Raw genomic sequence first — 19,323 nt, 5'->3', positions numbered from 1 at the left:
CAATCCAAACACGGTTCGGTACGGCCGGTTGCGTATCCGATCCATCACCCTCTCGGGCTGGAAAGTCAATAAAAGTCCGACCGGAGAAAGCCGATCCGACCGCCATGGCGGGTGGGGGGGAAGGGGTGGTATACTTGCGATGGAAACCCGTGCGGCGGCGGCCCTCCACAAGTGCTCGCTCCAGACAAACTTGCTTCATTGTTCGCGGTCGGTCGGTGGGACCTGCATTCTGTAGACGCGGTTTAGCCATGTGCTCGTTTAGCGTTCTGGAACTTCTCACTTTGCCAACACACACACACACATACGGGCGCGCGCTCGTGGTGGCGTACTGGTGGGGAAGCGAAGCGAAGCGATGTAATTAACATTCCCTCTGGGAGGTTCGGCGGCCAGATGTGGTTTACGAAGCGGCCGAAGTTCGCTTGGTACCACAGCGAATCGCACACCGAGAGCCAGAGAAATCGCTGGCTGGCTGTATATCCGGAGTTCTAGGGATCGAGACAGATCGAGTGTCTCGCCGTGGTTTGTGCTGCGTTAGCGGTTCTTGACTTTGACTTGACGCCTGGTACTCGAGTTGAGCGCATCAGAATGACTCAAGGTGCGAACATGCCGTTGTTGGCGGGTTTGGCAAACTACTGCACTGTTGCACTCTGTGTGCTACGATCGTTGGCATGTGTCAGCGCATAAAGGGGGGATTTACAATACTGAGCATAATGTTGGGGTAGCATCCTTATCAGCGCACTCGCAACGATTGTGCTAGCGAGCATACTCCGCAGTACACCTAGTTGATCCAACGGGACGGGATTGTCTTATCAGTGACGATCCCTTGGATTGGATTTGTGAGGAAAGTGGAACAGATCGCCAATGAGTTCAGTACTTTGGGCAATTCCATCACATTCAGACGTTCCAATAAAAAAATAAAAAAATGTATATCAAACACTTATGTTTGACGTTTGACAAGACATAGTATGCTTTGGAAGAAGTTGGATTCATCAGTCCGCAATACAAATCGCATACGGAACAGCCCAGCTGTTCCAGTGACGAGTGGTATTTGCAACAAACGGATTTGCGTTTATGCCTAGTTTTAAAACTTTCTTTTGAAATATCCACGATCATTGTACTTAGCACAGAGCACTTAGCAGTGGATTTTGTTCCGCAGTTCAAATTGGTTTCGGCAATAAAAAGCTTGCTATTTTTTTAGAGATTCAGACATCTCGTAGTATCACATTTTAGGGAAACCACTGCCGTTATCAGTACGACCCACAAAAAAAATCTATTTCACTGCAAACAGCTAACTATAGGCTTTGCTAATGTATAAATATTCGACTGTAATGTGTGTAATCTAGTCTTGGTCCGGTGTTTTGCTCCTTCATCACCACCACCACCACCACCACCGTACGAGCAAAACGATGCTCGTAGCGTTCATCGGTGATGACCCTACGATCGCACGGTCAAAGCTGATAATCGTTTTGGTTTTCCCCGGGCCTGGGGCCTTGATACGAGCGAGATGAGAAGCGCTACTCGAGGCGCACATTTTGCAGCTGCAATCAGTTGTTTCTGATAGTTCAACGAAAGCAGTCGGGGAAAAAACATGTGGACACTGCGCTTGGCCGCCATTACTTTGGCCGTGCTCACTAGGTAAGAGATGGAGGAGTGTCGCGCGCGGTAGCGAACTGGATGACTGGATGGATTGATGACCACACCCGGTACGGGGCGGTTTACTTGCAGCTACGCTTCGGGAGCGGTGTTTAAGGTTGAGCCGATCAACGATGGTACGAGGGGATCGTACAAGATTAGCCAAGTTACTAGCCTCAACCTGGGACAGGCATTACTACAACTGCCCTCCAATGTGGAGACGCTCGATTTGAGCGGCAACTTGCTGACCAACATCAGTGGCAGTGCATTCAGTGGGTTTGCCAGCCTGCAGCACCTGAATCTGTCTTCCAATATGCTGTACGGTACGGTTAACCTGACCCAGTTCTACACCCTCGGCACGGTCGATTTGAATGACAACTACATCACCGATCTGCACCTTGGCGCCAGTGTCACAACGGTATCGGCGGTCCGTAATCGTATTAAGCGAGTGATCTGTGACGGATCACCGAAGGAGGTGTTGCTGCAGATGAACAAGATCAACTCCCTCCACGGTCTATCGCCCATGTGCATGGGAAGGCTGGTGCATTTGGATCTGTCCGTGAATGAGGTGAATACGGTCGACTTCAGCTACCTGGCGCCCTCCGCTAACACGCTGAAGCAGCTGCTCTTATCGTACAACTACATCTACGAAGTGTTTAACGCGGAGAACGTTCTGCTGACGCTGCTCGATGTGCTCGATCTGTCGCACAACAAGCTACCCTGGCTCGGCCCGGACATGATGGCCGCCCGGCAAACGAAAACCGTCGACCTATCGGCTAATCAGATTGTTTTGCTGGACAAAGATATCCGGTTCGATGCGCGCACGACTAGCATTAACCTCAGCGGTAACAAGGTACAGTGCGCATCGCTAGAAACGTTCGTAGCCTCGAATCCGGCAGCAAAGAACGTGAATCCGGCCAACAACAAAGACTCGAAGGGATGCGAAGGGATGAAACGGGCGTATACGATCTGCTGCGATGCACTGTCCGCACCGTTCGCCGACCGGTTGATCGAGCAGAAGCGGACGCAAAACTCGCTCCTTACCGTACCGACGGATCCGATGTCGAAGGCGGCAAACTGCTCGACGGTGGATGATGCGCGCCAGCAGATGATTAGCAATATGGGCAGTGCGATCACCTCGGTCGCCAATGAGGTACAGCGGCTCCAGAAGGACAAGATTCAGCTCACCTCCGAACGCCTTACGCTCGAGCAGACCGTCACGCTACAGCGGGAACAAAGTACCAGCGTGCGTCAGGCGCTGCTTGCCGCGGCACAAAAGCTGAACCTTCCCGTGAGCCAAGAGGCGAGTATCGTCGTTTTGCAGAAAATCATCGACCAGTACGAGCATCTGAGCAAGCAGGAGGAGCTGGAACGGAACAAGGCGACCGAGGATTGGAACAAGTACAGTACGGAGATTGACCACTGGAAAAGGGAGAAGGCACGGTTGGAGCCGCTGATCGAAAAGTATGACGCCGACATAAGCAAAGCGAATGCGACGCTCGTGGACCTCACCAGACAGAAGGCGGTGCTGGCGGAACAGCTGCAGAAGAAGGCTGCGAGCGGTTAGGAGGCTCATGACAGACTACTGTTCGTGCTTTTCTTTTCGGTTTTTTTTTTCAATGAAATTACGATGAAATACATGATTGTTCTTACTAATCACAGTCCAGAGAGCCGGTCCGTGGTTTCAATCCGTGAGCCCCAGTAGTGTCTCTGTGCTAATTGCGAGACAGCGCAGCGCAGCACCGTGCTATCAGCCTGGGATTCCCCTGGCCGCCCAAGGTTAGACCGGCAAACGTGAACCTTCACCCAGGTCCGCCATACAGCCGATAAGGCTCGCCCGGGTCCGAGCTGTGCGCATTCAGTGGTAATAAGGCCCATAGCGCCAATGTGTAAGTAACACGAAAGAAAGATGATCTCCCCTCCCCACACGGTGTAAGGGAGGGGTTTTTTATGTTACTTTAGTTCCACTTGGCTTCAACCGCTGCCATTGCGGACGCGAATCATTAATTCAGCATCAAAAATTGCACATCGACGGCGTATTGATCGGATTGGATCGATGAAATGTGGTGCTCGTTACTCAACTCAACCAAGGGGAAGCGACATCCTATTATTTCATATTTTGGTCGTGTGCCATGGAGGTCAGGTTGTTAGTGTGTGCGCGTAGACGCCATCATGACCTCGGTGACCCCCCCGGGGGCGGGGTGAAAGGAAGATGGCAGGTGTGATCGGAGTGTTGCGAGATAAGCGGAGCGGGTTACAGAACCATCCTGCTAACGCGCTGCATAAGTTATTTAAATGGCCAACGGCCAATCGATAGTGTGGCCACGTCTCCGTTGTGGTTGAGGTTGTGCTCGAGTCTCGGGCGTCGACACCGAGTGGAAATCCGAATTCCGGAATGCATAAGAAGAACAGAATGCAACCACCACGCAGGTGAGAGGAGTAAAAGGCGCATATTGCATTGAATTGAAATGGTTGCTTGGATTCTGGCTTTTATCCAGCTAGCAGCCACCCCGACGACGACGACGACGACCGGAGCAACAAGTTGGTGTCTTTCGGTTTGTCTGTCCGAGTGTTTTAGTATGCGAAGCACCACCGAGTGCAACCGAACAACATAAAGCAAAAGCCTTCGTTGCTTTCCTTCTGTCGGTTTTCGATTTTCGGGCGGCCTATCAGGTTATCTTTAAAGTGTCCCGCACAAGGTCAGCTCCTCGCCACATTGGCTGGAGACGCTGGACGTGCGTCTCCTGGCCGTGCCTGGCATACGGAATACATGGTGCCATTCAGGGGAAAGGGATTTTTAAGAAAATATGAAAATGAAAACAAACCGTCAAGTAATCGAGAACCGTGAGAGCACCGGGCACCGGCCGCAACTTCCACCGCAGCCTGGAAACTGGTAGAACTTGTTTCAATGTATTCCACGCGCGTCCGAGGAGCGCGCCCGCCCTCCCGGCATCATCGAGTTTCGGTTGAGGTTCGCTTGTTGCATCGGATCGGGCCACCACGTTCTTGCCGCTCGCTCTTCGCTGGCCTCTGACGTCAGTGTGCTGAGCGACATCTCGGCTGTTGCTGCAAAATGTGTCTCTCTACGCTTGAACGTGTGCCAAAAACATGCAAATTCGTATACGCACATCAAACACATGCCGGCACCCAGAACGGTGCCCCTCGGTTTGGTCTATTTGAAGCAACTGACTGGCCGGTGCCGGCGATCCCGGTTGAACAAATACATATGTTAGGCCGTGTCGTGTCTAGCTCTGGTTAAAGCGAGCACGGACGCTACGACGGCTGCTAGAGGATGACACATTGGACATTAGAGAGAAAATGGAATGCAGCTGGTCGACGCGTGGCGCCTATCCGTGGAAGAGGGAGAGCAAGAAAGAGAGAGACAGTGAATGGAGAAAGTGAAAAATGGTGGATTGATTATTTGCATCCTCGCCAATCGCTGGCTGACTGGCTGGCTGGCCGCTAGCCCATCGTTGTCGGTATGATCCGGTGCGCGACCACCCCCAAAACTGGGTGGTGATTGATGAGGAGTCATCGGCTAAATTGGCATCCTGGCGCGTGCGAGTTGATGGAGTGTCATCGAGGTTTAATGCCGGCCACTAAGCTTACCTTTCCGGTTCGGCTTTGGGGTGGATTTATGGGATGAAAAAAAAGAAAATGCTGTCGATGAAGTGTTCTGGACTGTCGCAACGATTCCTCTTTGGAAGGTTTGTCAATATACGCGTAGCAACATTTGTTGTTAAGAACTGTCCAAATGGGATTTCATTGCAATTGCGTTCGTGTAGAAAGCACTTCTAAACATGCAATAATTTATTTACACTGCAATCTTCATTCATTCCTCAGCCAGGTTGGAAATTGGTTTTGAAATTATCTGTTAAACTCGCGATGGCATTTTTAATGAGCTGTTATAAGGCTAATAATGTACTAAAATCTTTTGCTTATAATTTTTAAAGTTATAAGGCTAATAATGTACTAAAATCTTTTGCTTATAATTTTTAAAGTGAGGATGCATTTATGCGAGGCTCAAACATAAATTGCAAAGCCAGAAATGACAGGTTGCGCTAAGTGACGAAAGATGCTATCGTTTACTAATCCTTTAAGCCGCCAGCAGATTGTTGGTGTCAGCTCTGGCGATTATCAATCACTTCATGCAGAAGATTCGATCAAGAGACACACTCTACTGATGTTTGATAGCACCATCACAGCCACGGTTTTACATTTCGAGCAAGCAGTATTTGAAACACATTCGGATCGCCGATCGATTTTCTCAAACGCCAAGCACATCAACGTCCGTTCCTTTCAGAGCTTAGCGCGCTCATCGCATCGTTGTCCTGTTGTCGTCATTGAGCGTCATCTGAAGAAGCAAACTCTGCCCACCCTCGCACCTCCCTCTGGACAATGGAGGTTCGGGCGAAGCAAACCGGTGGGACGGATTTATGGTAATGCGTTCATTAATCCGGCGTAATAATGCGGTCCAGTGCCGTGCGGTGCGTTATAAATTCCACTCTCCGAAGCGAACCACAGCGAATGGGTCCCCCGGGAGGCGGGTGCGGAGATGCGGCGCCGAAGAAGACGATGTCGTCTTCGTCGCGCCGGCTGCGGAGAAGGAGCGCTTCTGGAGTGCTTTATCGGGCCACGGGTTTGGAATCTAAAAAAAAACCCCGATACGAAGGAGCAGGACCAGTGGCGCCTTCTCCGCAACAGCTTTTGCTAGCTACCGAAAACCTCGGTCAACATTGCTCGAACCGAAGCGGACTGTCACCGAAGCTTCCCGGGAAAATCGTTACGGGATAAATGACACATAAATTAGAGGCATTCCGCTTTGCTGCGGGAAAAGTACTTAACGTGCGGAGTCGAGATCCTTGGCCGAAATTTAAATGGATGGCTGGTTGGCTGCCTCATCGCTATCGGTTGTACTGGTGGGACTGGCCAGAGTGTGAACCAGAGAGCGATAAAACACCACCGCTATCGGAATGTTTTATCGATCCGTGTGAATCGGTGTAATGTCAAGGGGTGGCAGAGGGGTGTTGGAGAGGATTTACATTTATTTATGCTTAACCAGACCGCTGGTGTAGATGGAGTGGAGGGGTTGCAAAATAGGAGTAGACCCTTATCTGCCGCACAATTTGCTCATGCGATGCCGATGGTAAATACCGAACATGTTGTTCTTCCGCTCGTGGTTAGGCACGTTGTAACACGTTTAGTCGATTTGTGCTTCGAATTAGGATTAGGTTTAGTATCTATTTTTAACATGCTTTGTTCTTTGCGATCGTTATTAATTAATTTTATCTGATTTCCCTCTACTTGCAGGTACGTTTCCATGTCCGTGGAGTAAACCATTACTCAGGTATTTTAAGAATAACAATAGTTTAATAACAAACCCTACAATGGGAAAAGGAACAATGGAAGTAGGAATAAAGTCATTACAAGATAATATAAACTAGAACATAGAAGAACAGATGGGAAATGCTCTCGTAACCCCGGCGTGCTGAAGCTGAAGATCGGTGCGATACGGGCAAGGGTCACTAGGATTTGGTTTCGAAGTCAACACAAGACCAAGCGAGTACGGGCACGTGCTCAGCAGCGAGCGCAGTAACCGCTGCCGGGTGAGTTTACGGATTGCGGTTGCGGCGGCGGCTTAAGCGCACCGGAACTTGTGGCCAACCGGAGGGCGAAGTCTCTTTTAGAGTGAAAATGAAGAAATATTATTTGCCAGCCGATGGTACGATGCAACCCACATTTTTCTTCTACGCTACTCCATTTCGTCCTTGCTCTTGCTGTGGCTTAGTAGCAGTAGAGGCAGCAGTAGCGTGCCGGCGAATCTGCGCCGCAAGGATTGCAATAATCCGCTTCGCCCGAGATATATGGTCATCCGGATCCCGCCGTATCCTTGGCACTTTATCCTCGGCTTGGAGGGGCTCTCGGTCCTCGAGAAACTGCATGAAGCCAAACGCGGCGTATCCATAAACACGCGAGAGTAGGAATGTAGGAAAAGTTGGGTCCCCGATGAGCCTGCTATGCCTGCTGTTTGTCATCCTGGTCAAAGATGCCGGACCGCACTCCGGTCGCCGCCAGGTCCGTGTTAGTTGTTGATAAAAGAATTATCATTAAAGGGGGGCGGGGCAGAAAAGCAGAAATGTTAGATTTTGTTTCATAAATCCATAGTGCAGATATGCTACAGTGTAGCCGTCCCCGGGACCATCGCCAGCGCAAAAGTTCAAAACTGCTTTTCATTATTTTTCTGTTAATCTTCCGAAGCGGTTCCGAACAGTAGGATGCAGCATAGTGATGCAAGTAGCCTGTGCCAGACATCACGCTACGGATATGCTTAGCTCATGCTGCGGACGAGCGAAGCAACAGGAGCTAAAGAAAGGAATCGGATCGGAAGAGCAGAAGAAGAAAAACAAAAAAAAACACGGTTCTCTTCACCAAAGTTCCGGCATCCTTTGCTCTCTCTCTCTCTCGGTCTCGAGACAGATTGCAACGCATGACTTGTTGCATCGTTGCCGATGATGATTCAGCAAAAGCTCGCCCAGCTTCATCCGGGGCCGACGGAAAAACGGAAGGGAGCTGTTTGTGCAGAGTGCCGTGTGCTCTCCGTGTGCTGTTTGCATTATTCGCAACCGCAGCAGAGAATTTGCTTTTTTGCTGCCTGTTCTTCTTGATGTTGATGTTGTTCAGAAGGTATTTAAAATGGATGTTTTTGTGTGGAATGTGTTTTCGGGGAAGACCAGGGAACATGCAGTTTTATCGCAAAACATCTCACCCAAAAACCGGTTTCGCAAGTATTTGTGAACAGTACAGAGTACGGTGGCGATGAACGAGACGATAAAGTGCTTAAGGTCATTTTCAATCCTCAACAACAGCAACGCATCTCGACAGCTATCGAGCTGATATCCGTGAATTGCGTCTGCTGTCTGTTCGCAAAACAAAGTTCGGAGCACCGTCGATGGCCACCGGTAAAGCTGTGATAGGAATCGCTTCGCAGAGCCAATCAATAAAACTTGTAAATCAACCCTCCTTACCCACACACACACACACACACACACACAAACAGCCACATGGACTGGGCTCGCCGTCTCGGACCACAAGGACAACATGCTGGCACAGCAAGTATGGCCGCTGCCCAGGGTCCAGTGTCCAGTGGCCGAGAGTGTCGATCAATAATTTAGCGAAAAAATCCAAAGAGTAAACAAAAGCTCATCCACTGGCCAGCCAACGAGCCAGCGAGCAGGTCCTGGATAATGGTTTTCGGGCCGACGGACACTCGCTCGTGCGCCCTTCGAGGTCCAGCGAGGAGACCACGACCGAAGCCCGATTGAACAGATTGAGAATGGCGAGTGTCGAGGTGATGTGGCCAGTGAGGGTTGGCGAGGGGCATAGTTGAGAAAACGGAGAAAAGCTTTCCTTCCTCACCTTCACCGTCGTCGTTGTCGTTGTTGTTGTGGGCAACACATGCAACGGATGGGTGCGACTCCAGAAGACGGACGGCAACAAACATTGATCACTATCTTTTATTCATGATCCTTGTGGCCTTCCTTCCTCCATTCAATTTCCGTCAACAGCGGTGAGGCCCGGAAAGGAAACCGGAAAATGGTGAGGGAAGGTGGCCACCTCCTTTTCGGCATCCGCACGGCGCGAAGTCACGCAAACTTTCGAACGAACGCCTCGCGCCGTCGTTGCGTACGGCTGGCGGTGGTGTCAAGTGTTTGTGTTTTTCGACCGTCCGGCCAATTTGGGCCGGATTGGCTGACGATGAGCCGGCTCACCAGGCCGGAGTGAGTGAGTGAGTGAGTGAGCCGGAGCTATGAGCTATGATGAATCACACAACACTTGATTGGCACGCGCGATGCCGTTAAAACCATTCAGCCGACGTGGCCGTGGCCGCGAGTGATCTTGTGTATCGCGACTGCGGCATCGTCGTTTAGACGATGGTCGATGGTAAATCGATTTTGGCCACTGTCTGCCCTGCCCACTGTGCATTATTAACGATTGTGGCGTGATTCGACAGGACGGACGTACGTTGGGGAATGTCACTTTCAGAAGTATTTCCCCGGAAGGGGAATAATAGGAATAGGGCTCGAATGTTGCACTCCACTCCAAGATAGCAGAGAAGTGACTTTGACCTCGTTGGTGCTCGATTAGTAAAGATTCATCACTTGATATGGGAACGATACCCGGGGGCTAAGTAGTAGTAATCTCATTGGCACCAAAGGGCACTCAATAATAACTGTCAATCACACACTCACACGCACGGATTAACGTTAGGCCAACAACATTCCCGGAGAGGTTGAATCGTATTTATAGCGGGCTTATCACTTCGTATAGTAGCTGCCTTCCTCTACCAGCGAAGAGCCGCAGGTCAACAGTCGGCCAGAGGCTGATGAGTAATTGATATACTGTCACTAGCGGAGTGCCTCCTTTGCATATACACTACTTCAGCGTCCCTCTCGTAGGCCACTAGCGTGTGTTGGATAAGCTGGAGGGATGACAATCGCTGACCAGCGGTGGGACCGCATTTTTGCCGCATAAAACCATCCGCACGGCCTCCACATTACGGGGGCGACGTATTTTTTTTTTTTTGTTGTTTGTTGTCCGCGGGGCCAAATGGTATAAATTAGTGCCACCAGAGAGGGCTCTGCACAATCCGGCGACAATGGTTGTGTCGTCGTTAATTATCCTTCGTTTTGGCAACCACCACCACAACACACACACTCGCGGGGGCACAGAGGAAAAAAAGAACGAAAAAGAAAGACTAAAGGGATGAAAATGGTCAAGATTAATTGCTATTAGCCGCGAGGCATCCTCGTGGCGCAGTGCCCCGGACATTACTTGCGGAGTCGCTTTCATTCCCCTCTCCCCCGTCCGGCTGTTTGAGCTTTCAGGAAGGAAATGGACCCCACGCAAAGGGAGGGTGCTGGATAAAAGGCCACTCACCGAACATTTTTGGGGTAGAAATTGATAGTAAATTTGTCCGTTGCATAATTTATGTGGCGTTTGATGGATCCTATGGCCGCAAAAAAGGTGCTCGTCGTGTTCGTCTAGTGATGACGATACGTCGGAGAGGGAGGGGGGAGGGTGGGCGCACGAGTCGCCGAGTCGAGGGAAATGGGTCCGCAAAGTCACTCAGCAAAAGTCGAATGGCCGGCGAGCACACAGCTGCTTTTACTGCTGTCTCGAGGCTGTCGAGGATAGTCCGCAGGCCTCGTTGAAGCGTTTAAAGTGCTTTAAGGTGTGTCCGGTTTTGCTGAAGAGCTGCTAAGGCTTTTTGGGTTTTTTCACCGGTACCTCGGACACAACTTCTGAGAAGATTCAACGTTTGGCCGGCTGTTTGCTCAGTGTAATCAGCAATTGGGCGCGCACACACACCAATCAGTCTTTGATCCGTTGGGAATGTTGCATGTAATCTTCAGACAAATTTACGCAGAAATTGGGACCTTGATTGGGGATGCGCTAGAAATTCGAGAAATCGTGCAACGCTTCACGTAGCGACTCAAAACACGGAGCTTTCACTTTTTTTTTAAATGGCGCGAAGGTGTTTTCAAGAACGCCGCAACTTTCCTGGAGTGGGAATCGATTTACCATCCAACGGGGCCGTCCCTACACCCTCTGGTCCCATAAAACGGTTGAATGCAACCATCAATCGATGGCTTATCACGGTCGAATGGGTCACAATGGATGGCCGGGCAGGAAATAAATCTTTCACGCCCAGTGACATCGTGATTTTCTCGAAGAAAACTCTCGGACGCCGAAACCTCTTTTCCAGGTAAAACGGCTCCATCCCATTAATAGGGCACCAACCAACAATGTGTGTGTGTGTGTATAGGGTTGCTTTGCGTTTCGAGCACCAATAAATATACATTTTATGGACCTTTGACCGGCGGCCGTTGTTTGTAGTTCGCTCATCGCTCATCGCCATCGGTTACCCCCCCCCCGGTTTCCCCAGGTGCAATTAATCGCCACTCCACTCCCGGGGAGAGTCGCGTCCTTGTGCAATCACCCGGCCCCCCGGGTCGAGTGGTTCGTGCCCGGAATGCGAAGTATTGTGCCTGGTGGGCAAATAAATCCAATCTCGAAACTCGGGGTCCCCCCCCTTTTCCGTGGCGGATTTTCGAGGTTATGGGTAAAAGCTACTAGCGGCAACGCAATGTCGAAGTTCGTTAGTTTTCCGTCGCCTTCTGCGTCTATTTGTGTGTGTGTCATTGTGGGTCGACGCAATTTGGCGCTCGAGTGTGCAGCGCGCGTTTGAAGTAGTAGTAGTTCCGGAGTTTTTCGGGGTGAACGAAAAAGCGTATACGGGAAAACTCTTGCTTCCGGAAGGGGGTGGAAAAGCCTTTTGCGTCATCGTTGCAGACCGTCGTTGCGTCGTTGAAAATTGGGTTGGAAAAGTTGGAATTCGCATGTACAGTGTTGGAAGTTAAATTTTGAACCCAGAACAACGCCTGCTGGGACCTCCTGGGTTCAAAAGGGAAATGCGAAACACCATCACGTACCCGAGTTTACAATTCTCGGGTTGAACGCTCTCGACGCTGAAACGTCATCAGTCTCTAGGGCCCTGTTCTTGGGGGTGGCCGAGGTATTGATTCGCTGCTTTCGTCGTGCTAGCCGTCTGCCGAACGATGATTGAGACGTAAATATTGCCACCAACTTTTACCATAATTTTTCCACCTCCGTCACGGAGTGGTGGGAGGGAAATTTATTAACCTGCCAACCTGCAAAGCGCCCAGAGTTCGCGTTCCACGCACCACGTGACACATTTTTGGCATTCGATTTCACTTTCGATTGAACGGTTGTCAGTATTTATCCGTTTTCCGTCGAAAGCCTCGCGTTTTCGTCGCGTTTTGCCGAAAAGAAAATCCCAGCTACTTGGTTCCGCTACTGTGCGGCATCCATGCGGACCGCCAGGTGGGTTCACAGTTCCCTCTGAGAACTCTATCGTTCCGTGTCTCTGTTACTGTTTCTGTGTGTGTGTGGTCTCTTTTTCGCTTTTACTATTCGCGGGCGGGAAAATGGCTATAAATGATGGCTTGGGAAATTTATGATGTCAACAGCGACGGCGACGGCACCGTCGATCAAATGCGGCATCGTCGTGTGCTGAAAGTGCCGAACGAAACGGTATGATACCCCAACATGGTGGTGGTGGAAAACATGTTCTCCATCAAAAGAAGTTCCGTCGGCATACGCGGCACCGTTCGGTTCGGTTTTGACACAGGATTGTAATTTTCATCGACGTCGTCTTGTGGCTCGTCGGCGGTGGTCCCTGGTGAAAGGGAGCAAATGGCACTTTCAAGCTATTTCCAAATTCCCTCGGAAGGAGTGGAACAGGAGGTTGGAAAATTCGACACACGTTTGATGAGGTTTTTGTGCCAAAGTACTCCGCATCACCGCGCCGACCACGTCCACGACCACATGGACGCGGAAAGCATTAAAATCATGTAACATCGTGCGATGTGATTTTCCGGGGAAGCATCACGGTCTGCCACGGTTACCTCGGTTACGGCGTAAGCATGCTGGGTATGTGATTTGGCGAAATGTATTTAATGTTTTAAATAAGAAAATTCCTATCCAATGCCGCCTTGATTGGCTTCTTCAAAAAGTCGTATTTTGTGCTGCAGTATTCAATTGCCCGCAGTGTAAACGTAGTTCACGGAAAGGAGTGTGTTACTAAGCCGGTTGGTTCTGGTTTTCAGGACCAGTCAGGACACGTCATCAAACCCAGTAAGCCGCTTGAGCTCGCAGGCTCTATATATGACACCAGGACGCCGCTAATATACATAAATAAGTAATTAATCAACATTTCCTTCGCGTTTTTGCATTAAAATAATTTATTATTCCATTATCAGCCTGCGGCTCATTTGCATTTGCGACGACCTCGTGCGCTCGCTAGAAGAAGAGGCCCCTGACCGTACGGCCATCGACCATTGGGGTTGGTTTGTTTTAGGAACACTATCTACCTTCCGATATAGTGCGATACTGTCTCTCTCTGCGCGCGCGTGTGTGTGTGCTAGTTGCTTTTGAAGGTGAAGGTGAAAAAGGAGCCGGCAAAGGACCCATTCAAGTGTCAATTAGGAACGAACGATTTATTGTCCGACCAAAAACCCCAATCCTACGGTCCCCTCGATGGTCATCACCGGAGGTACCGGTGTCACCCGATGGGTAGGTTGGAGGGGGGGGGGGGGACCACCTACCCACCGGTTCGCCTATAAATCAAACAGAACCGAGTTAACCTTTTGTTTGGAATGTTTTGATTTCGTGGATTTCGTTGGATATGGGTTTCGCTTCCCCGGCCGCAAAAACATGTATGTCTCTTATGTCTGCTGCCCCTAGACCGAACTATGAAATTATGCTTTGCTGAGGTCACGATGTGTGGTTCTTGTTTACGCCTCGCTCACTGGTATGGCCAGTAGCGCAAGCGGAAAAGCATTTAGTAACCGGAAGCAGCTCCCTTTAGCGTGCACAATATGTTGCTCTTCACCTGACAGCCAGCGGCTCACATCGTTCGCTATTCTTATCATAACTCCCCGACCTCGCTCTTCTATCACACTAGAGAGGAAACAATTTATTACGTAGCATAGAAGAGGGGTGAGGGTGTGTGAGGTGTGGCACAAAAATCCTGACGCATCATCGAGTGCAACCCCCTCGACCCCCCAAAAACCCAAATCCAAACCAACATTCGGCACGGCTCTCCTCGCGAGAACCGCCGATGGACGTTTCCTGCTTTGATGACGATGGACGAGCATGACGCTGACGGAATCACGGACGAAGGCACGGACGAATCACACTCGACACCACCGCGAGCACACGTCACAGACACGGTGAACGATGACGGTTCAGTTCGCGGTTCGCGGCGAGATTCCCATCGAGGAATCAACAATCGTTACGCTCACAATGGTCAAAATGATTCGTAAAATGCGCCTCCTCCCTCTCCTTTCTGCCTTCACGTGCGCACCCGTATGTGTGTGTGTGTGTTCGTGTGTGTGCGAGAAAGGGGAACCGGAACTGTGGGTGGCGATCGTTTCTCCTACTCGACGTCGTAGTAGGTCATCCATCATTCTGCAATTTTTGGCTCATCACTAGCATTATCACCGCTTGGGCTACCTCCACCACCACCACCATCATCATCATCATCAGCAGCAGCGCTCTAATCTCTCTCACACTCTCGCAGAAGCGCCTACACTATGATTATTATCGGTGCGGGAATGCGCGCGCGGTCACATCCGTCGTCAGGTCGTCATCGTCGTCGTCGTCGTCGTCGTCTCCGTGGTAGGAAGCGGCCATTATTATGGCACATATGCAGCACATGTTTACAATAATCCTTGCTCCCTCTCCGCCCCCCCCCCCCCCCCGCCCCATTTTCACCTCCCACAGCAGCTCTCGAGCTGCGAAAGATGAATGTGTACTGGCCGTGGTGTTTATGGTGGTGGATTGAAATGTTTCTGGAAGCAAACATGTGAAAAATGCAAAAACCAACTAACCACGAATGACAGGAATGGCATCGCAGCACACATTGGGAACATCTCAATTTGGGCTTTTGCTTTTCCAGCTGCTTTTCCAGCTGCTCACCACCATTGCTTTTCCGCTTCGTAGTGACAGCAAGCATTGCTGTACCTTCTACCGACAGTCGGACAGAGGGTCGCGTGACAATCATACCCAGCAGCTGCAGTCCCCACTTCGTACGCCATTTTAGTCGCTGGCCTGGTGGTTCCTAGGCGCCTCCATCTTCATCACACAAAACACATAGACACAGACATTTTTTGCTTTTCGTTGGGCGAAAAGACCGAGTGAGTGGGTTCACTCCGGATTGGCCGTTGTTTACCTCCCGCGAAACTCGAACGTCGTCGTCGGCGTCGTCAGAGAGCGAACGCGAGATAAGTGTGCCCAGGGGTGCAGGGTATGGGGAGATGGGAAGGATGGTGCCGATAATGATGTATGGATGTTGTTCACTTTTCGCGCGCGGTTTTTTGTGCTTTTCCTCTGCCCTGCAAGCCTTTTGGTCTCGAATGGCGTAACGGATCGATATCCACGGTGCTGCACGGTGCGCTCTGCAGGAGGAGAAGGAGGAGGAGGAGGAGGAGGAGGAGGAGGAGGTGAGAGTAGAGTAGTAGGAGGAGAAGTTCATGTGTTTTGTTCAGCTTGCGGTTGCGCCAACCGGAAAACGGAAAGGGGGCTGGTGAGAGGCGCAAGCGGTGGACGCGCGCGTCGTTCTAAATTTATCAACTTCAAGGTGGAGGGGGGGGGGGTAGGCCACTGCACCATACGGTGAGGTAAAAATACAAAAAGACGAACACAACAGAGAGAGAGAGAGAGAGAGCAAGAGAGCGAGCGCCAGTTACAACAACCTACTTGCGCTAATGCTTTCCGGTTACTCCGGTGGCTCGTGTCGAGGGTTTCGGGGCCAGGACGATAATATCCTAACCCTTGGGGAGAACTAGCGCACCCCCCCTTCCCCCTCAAATCCCCTTCGGGGGCTGCTCTGTGGGTCACTGGGTGGATGCGTCACGGTTTGCGGTCGGCGAAGGAGCGGCCATCCTTTCGCTCATCAAGCAGGCCAGGTGTGCCGGTGTGAGAAGGAGACGAAGAAGGAAAGCAAAAGGAAAGAGACCGACTACGATGTCCACTTTTATAGCACACACACACACACACACCGCAGGCCGGCGGCGGAAAAAAAGGGATGAAACGTCAGGATTAATTAGGTTAACCTGTTCCCGGGAATGCCACCGGTAGTGGCTACCTACGGGGCTCGAGGACTAGAGGGCGGGGGAGGACCTATCTGCTCGAGGAAGTTGCTCGTTGACCTCGATAATCCCTTGGCGACTCTCCCCGGCTGACTCTCCATAAACCACGAAACAATGCGCACAAAACACAGACCGACGCCGGTGTAGTATCTACGTGCCATTTCGGGGTTCAGTCCACCACTAACCGCAGTTAGCTTCGGTGGTTTAGTGGTTTTTATCCACGCGAAAACCACAGATACGCAGCTCGCTCGCAGTGGAGTGAGTGAAAGATGAGGGGACTGGGGAGCGGAGAAAAAATCCGGAAAACTGTTGAGCAGCGAAAGGTCACCATTTTTTTTCTCTCCCTTTGCGCTCGTACCAAGCCGAACCGGAAACGGAATTCGAATGAAATCGGACCGGAATCGGAATCGATTTGCCGACTAATCGCACCGGAATGGCACGTCGGTTGGTTCGCTGGTTGGTTGGTTGGTGTGGCTTTTGCGGTGCCATTCCTGGTGATCAGCAGCCGGACCAGCGCTTTGATTGTTGAATTTTCATCACCGCGATACGCGCGATTCGCGAAAGGGAGTAACGCGCGCATAAAAGCCCGCGACCGCTCCGAGCATAAGGTGTTGATGTGTGAACGCATAACAATGGCACATAAATTAAAGCGAGGAGAAGACAAATCGGTTCAACATATTCATTTCTGGTAGCGCCGTAACGATGCCGTTCGAAGACGCTCTTGCTGAAGTCGATGCCATGAACGCCGCCTACTTGTGTGTGTGTGTGTGTTGCCAGGCGAGTGGAGCATAAATTTGGAAAACAATTTACATCTTCTTTCGGCGATGGTGGTGGCCATGTTTTGAGCCGCAAGGCAGAAGATGGCAAAAGCGTTGGTTTTGGAAGGGGGTGAAGGGGGGGGGGGGGCGTCGATGGAAGGAAAAGTTTTTTGGCTCGAAGACATGCGTGTGAACATGAATTAGAGTAAAGTAAAGAAAAAGAAACCAACAGATGTTCTCGTTCGGGTGTGCCTGTGTGTGTGTGTGTCGGCAAGAGTATGGTATTAACTTTTGCTTTAACCGCAAAACCTACTTTGCTCCTCAAAAGGGAAAAGAAGGAAGGACTACCGAGCCTACCGTAGGCCTTCATCCTTTTGCTGGTCTTAATTCCTCGCTTCAAAACGCTCGTACCGGGGGGAATAATGCCGAAAACGTCTTTTTTGTTGTCTGCATCATGGTTAGAGGAGCAGAAGAGCGGGTTTTGAGCGCAACGAGTTCGCCAGAGGCAGCACGAGCAGCAGCAGCAGCGGCAGCAGCAGCAGGAGCGCCATCTGTTTTTGTTTGCATTATTCTTGATGCTGCTAGGTGTTTGTGTTAATATAATAACACTTTAAAGGATACGAGGATCGCACGAAAATGTCGCTACATTCACTGGAAGGCTTCATTTTGAACGTTTGTGTAGAATAGGGATTTGGAAGGAGTGGAAGGTCTCTTCAACGAAGTTGCGTCTGTCACTGAAAATTTTTCAAGAAATTAAATTTCAAGAATTTAAATTTGATCCAAAGTTGAAGTTTTATGTGCCTTTAAGCTGGGAAATGGAATGAAACTACGATTATTCGGTCACAGTAGGCCATTTTTTATCTTTCCTTAGGTCAATGGGTGGATAGGCTACAAAGAAGGACAATATATTTGTTCGCAAACATCCGCAACAGTTGCTTCCAAGATGGCAACGTGGCGCGAATTCGAATAACCGGGAATGCTAAAATGAGCTGCGAATGAAATATATTCAACCCTTCAAGGAAAGGAAAGTACAGCAAACAAAACGAATCGCCATCTTCCAAGGGAAGCAGAAGAATTTGCTGGACGAACGGTTTTGAACGCTTTCGCGGACTTTCGAGCCTCCTTCCAGGAGATGGCCCTCGCTTCATGCGGCATGCGTTACGAGATGAAATGAAGCGAATAGACCGTTCGTTTACCCTTCCGAAGAACGATAAACTGAATCGTTTGTTGAAAAAACAAAATGTGGAAACACGGCAGAAGCAGTAACATTACCACGGATCAAACGACATCGACATCGACACCAAAATGAGGGACTGCCATGAAAGAGAATAATTTAAACGTTCTGTGAATCGATCACTTCCCTTCAAATCACCCTCCGAAAAAGGCTCGGGGGATTTGCTTTCGCACCTATTAGCCCAACCCTCCCAAGGGATGGGAGGGCCGATGGTGTGTTGCTTCAATAATTCCTGGGGAATCGAAACACGGCTTCGCCGCATCACAAATCAAAAACCCCCGTTAGATGCCTTGATGCCGAAACACAAAAAGGGCAGAGGAAAAAGTCACCGGAAAGGCGTGCTTTTATCAAACGACAAAATGTAAATAATACATTCCGTAGGCACTCCGGCGGAATCGGGCCGCGCACCTCCGGAGGCAACTCGTTTCCTCCCCGGGGACATCGGCATCGGCCCCATTCCGGTTGGCACCATCCCGTTCTGGGGGGGGGGGAGGTTGAATTTTTAAAGCCAAAACCAAAGCGTTCCACAGCTGGGACTCGACGTCCTCCCTTGACGATTCACTGCACTCTCTCTCTCTCTCTCTCTCTCTCTTCCTGGGTCTCTCTCTCTCTCTGCCTCGCGGTGCGGAACGAAACTTTGTAAATGTTTTAGTTTGAAAATACGCTATCGGCACCAGGAACGGGGAAACGGAATTCGGATGCGACCAAAGAAAGGGACGCACGAAGCGAAAATGGGCGAAAAGTTTTGTGTTTTTTTTGTATTTCCAACGAGTGAAATGGATCAATTTCCCGACCAGCGATAACGATTCCACTCTTCCCAGGTCTCCCCTTCCCCACCACGCCAAAGTGTTGGAACAAGTCGTTGTGTCGAAGTCGGTCGAAGCGAAATTAGTGCCATTCGGAACGATTCTCCCGAACTACTACTCCCCCGGGGGTCCCATTCGTGCTCTTCCATCACTCCGTC

The 19,323-nt window shown here is 50.5% G+C and overlaps 2 protein-coding genes across 23 annotated transcripts in view; both read left to right on the top strand.

Moving 5' to 3' along the window:
• Window positions 1-19,323, top strand: part of LOC125954412 (potassium voltage-gated channel subfamily KQT member 1-like) — a 163,047-nt gene that overhangs the window by 45,765 nt on the left and 97,959 nt on the right. The window lies entirely within an intron of this gene.
• LOC125954450 (uncharacterized) lies at window positions 1,488-3,293 on the top strand. The gene is made up of 2 exons (XM_049684807.1): window positions 1,488-1,635; window positions 1,726-3,293. Exons 1-2 carry the CDS (start codon window positions 1,589-1,591, stop codon window positions 3,197-3,199), a joined length of 1,521 nt encoding a protein of 506 aa, XP_049540764.1. The 5' UTR covers window positions 1,488-1,588; the 3' UTR covers window positions 3,200-3,293.

The sequence above is a fragment of the Anopheles darlingi genome, chromosome 3 (assembly GCF_943734745.1).
Source record: "Anopheles darlingi chromosome 3, idAnoDarlMG_H_01, whole genome shotgun sequence".
Taxonomy (NCBI): Eukaryota; Metazoa; Arthropoda; class Insecta; order Diptera; family Culicidae; genus Anopheles; species Anopheles darlingi.
Note: the sequence above shows the minus strand (reverse complement) of the source record. Positions and strands in the feature narration are given on the sequence as shown.

Coding starts and splice junctions, on each gene's coding strand:
- LOC125954450 (XM_049684807.1), top strand. CDS start 1,589: ATGTGGACACTGCGCTTGGCCGCCATTACTTTGGCCGTGCTCACTAG. Junction 1,636..1,725: donor ACTTTGGCCGTGCTCACTAG/GTAAGAGATGGA, acceptor GTTTACTTGCAG/CTACGCTTCGGGAGCGGTGT.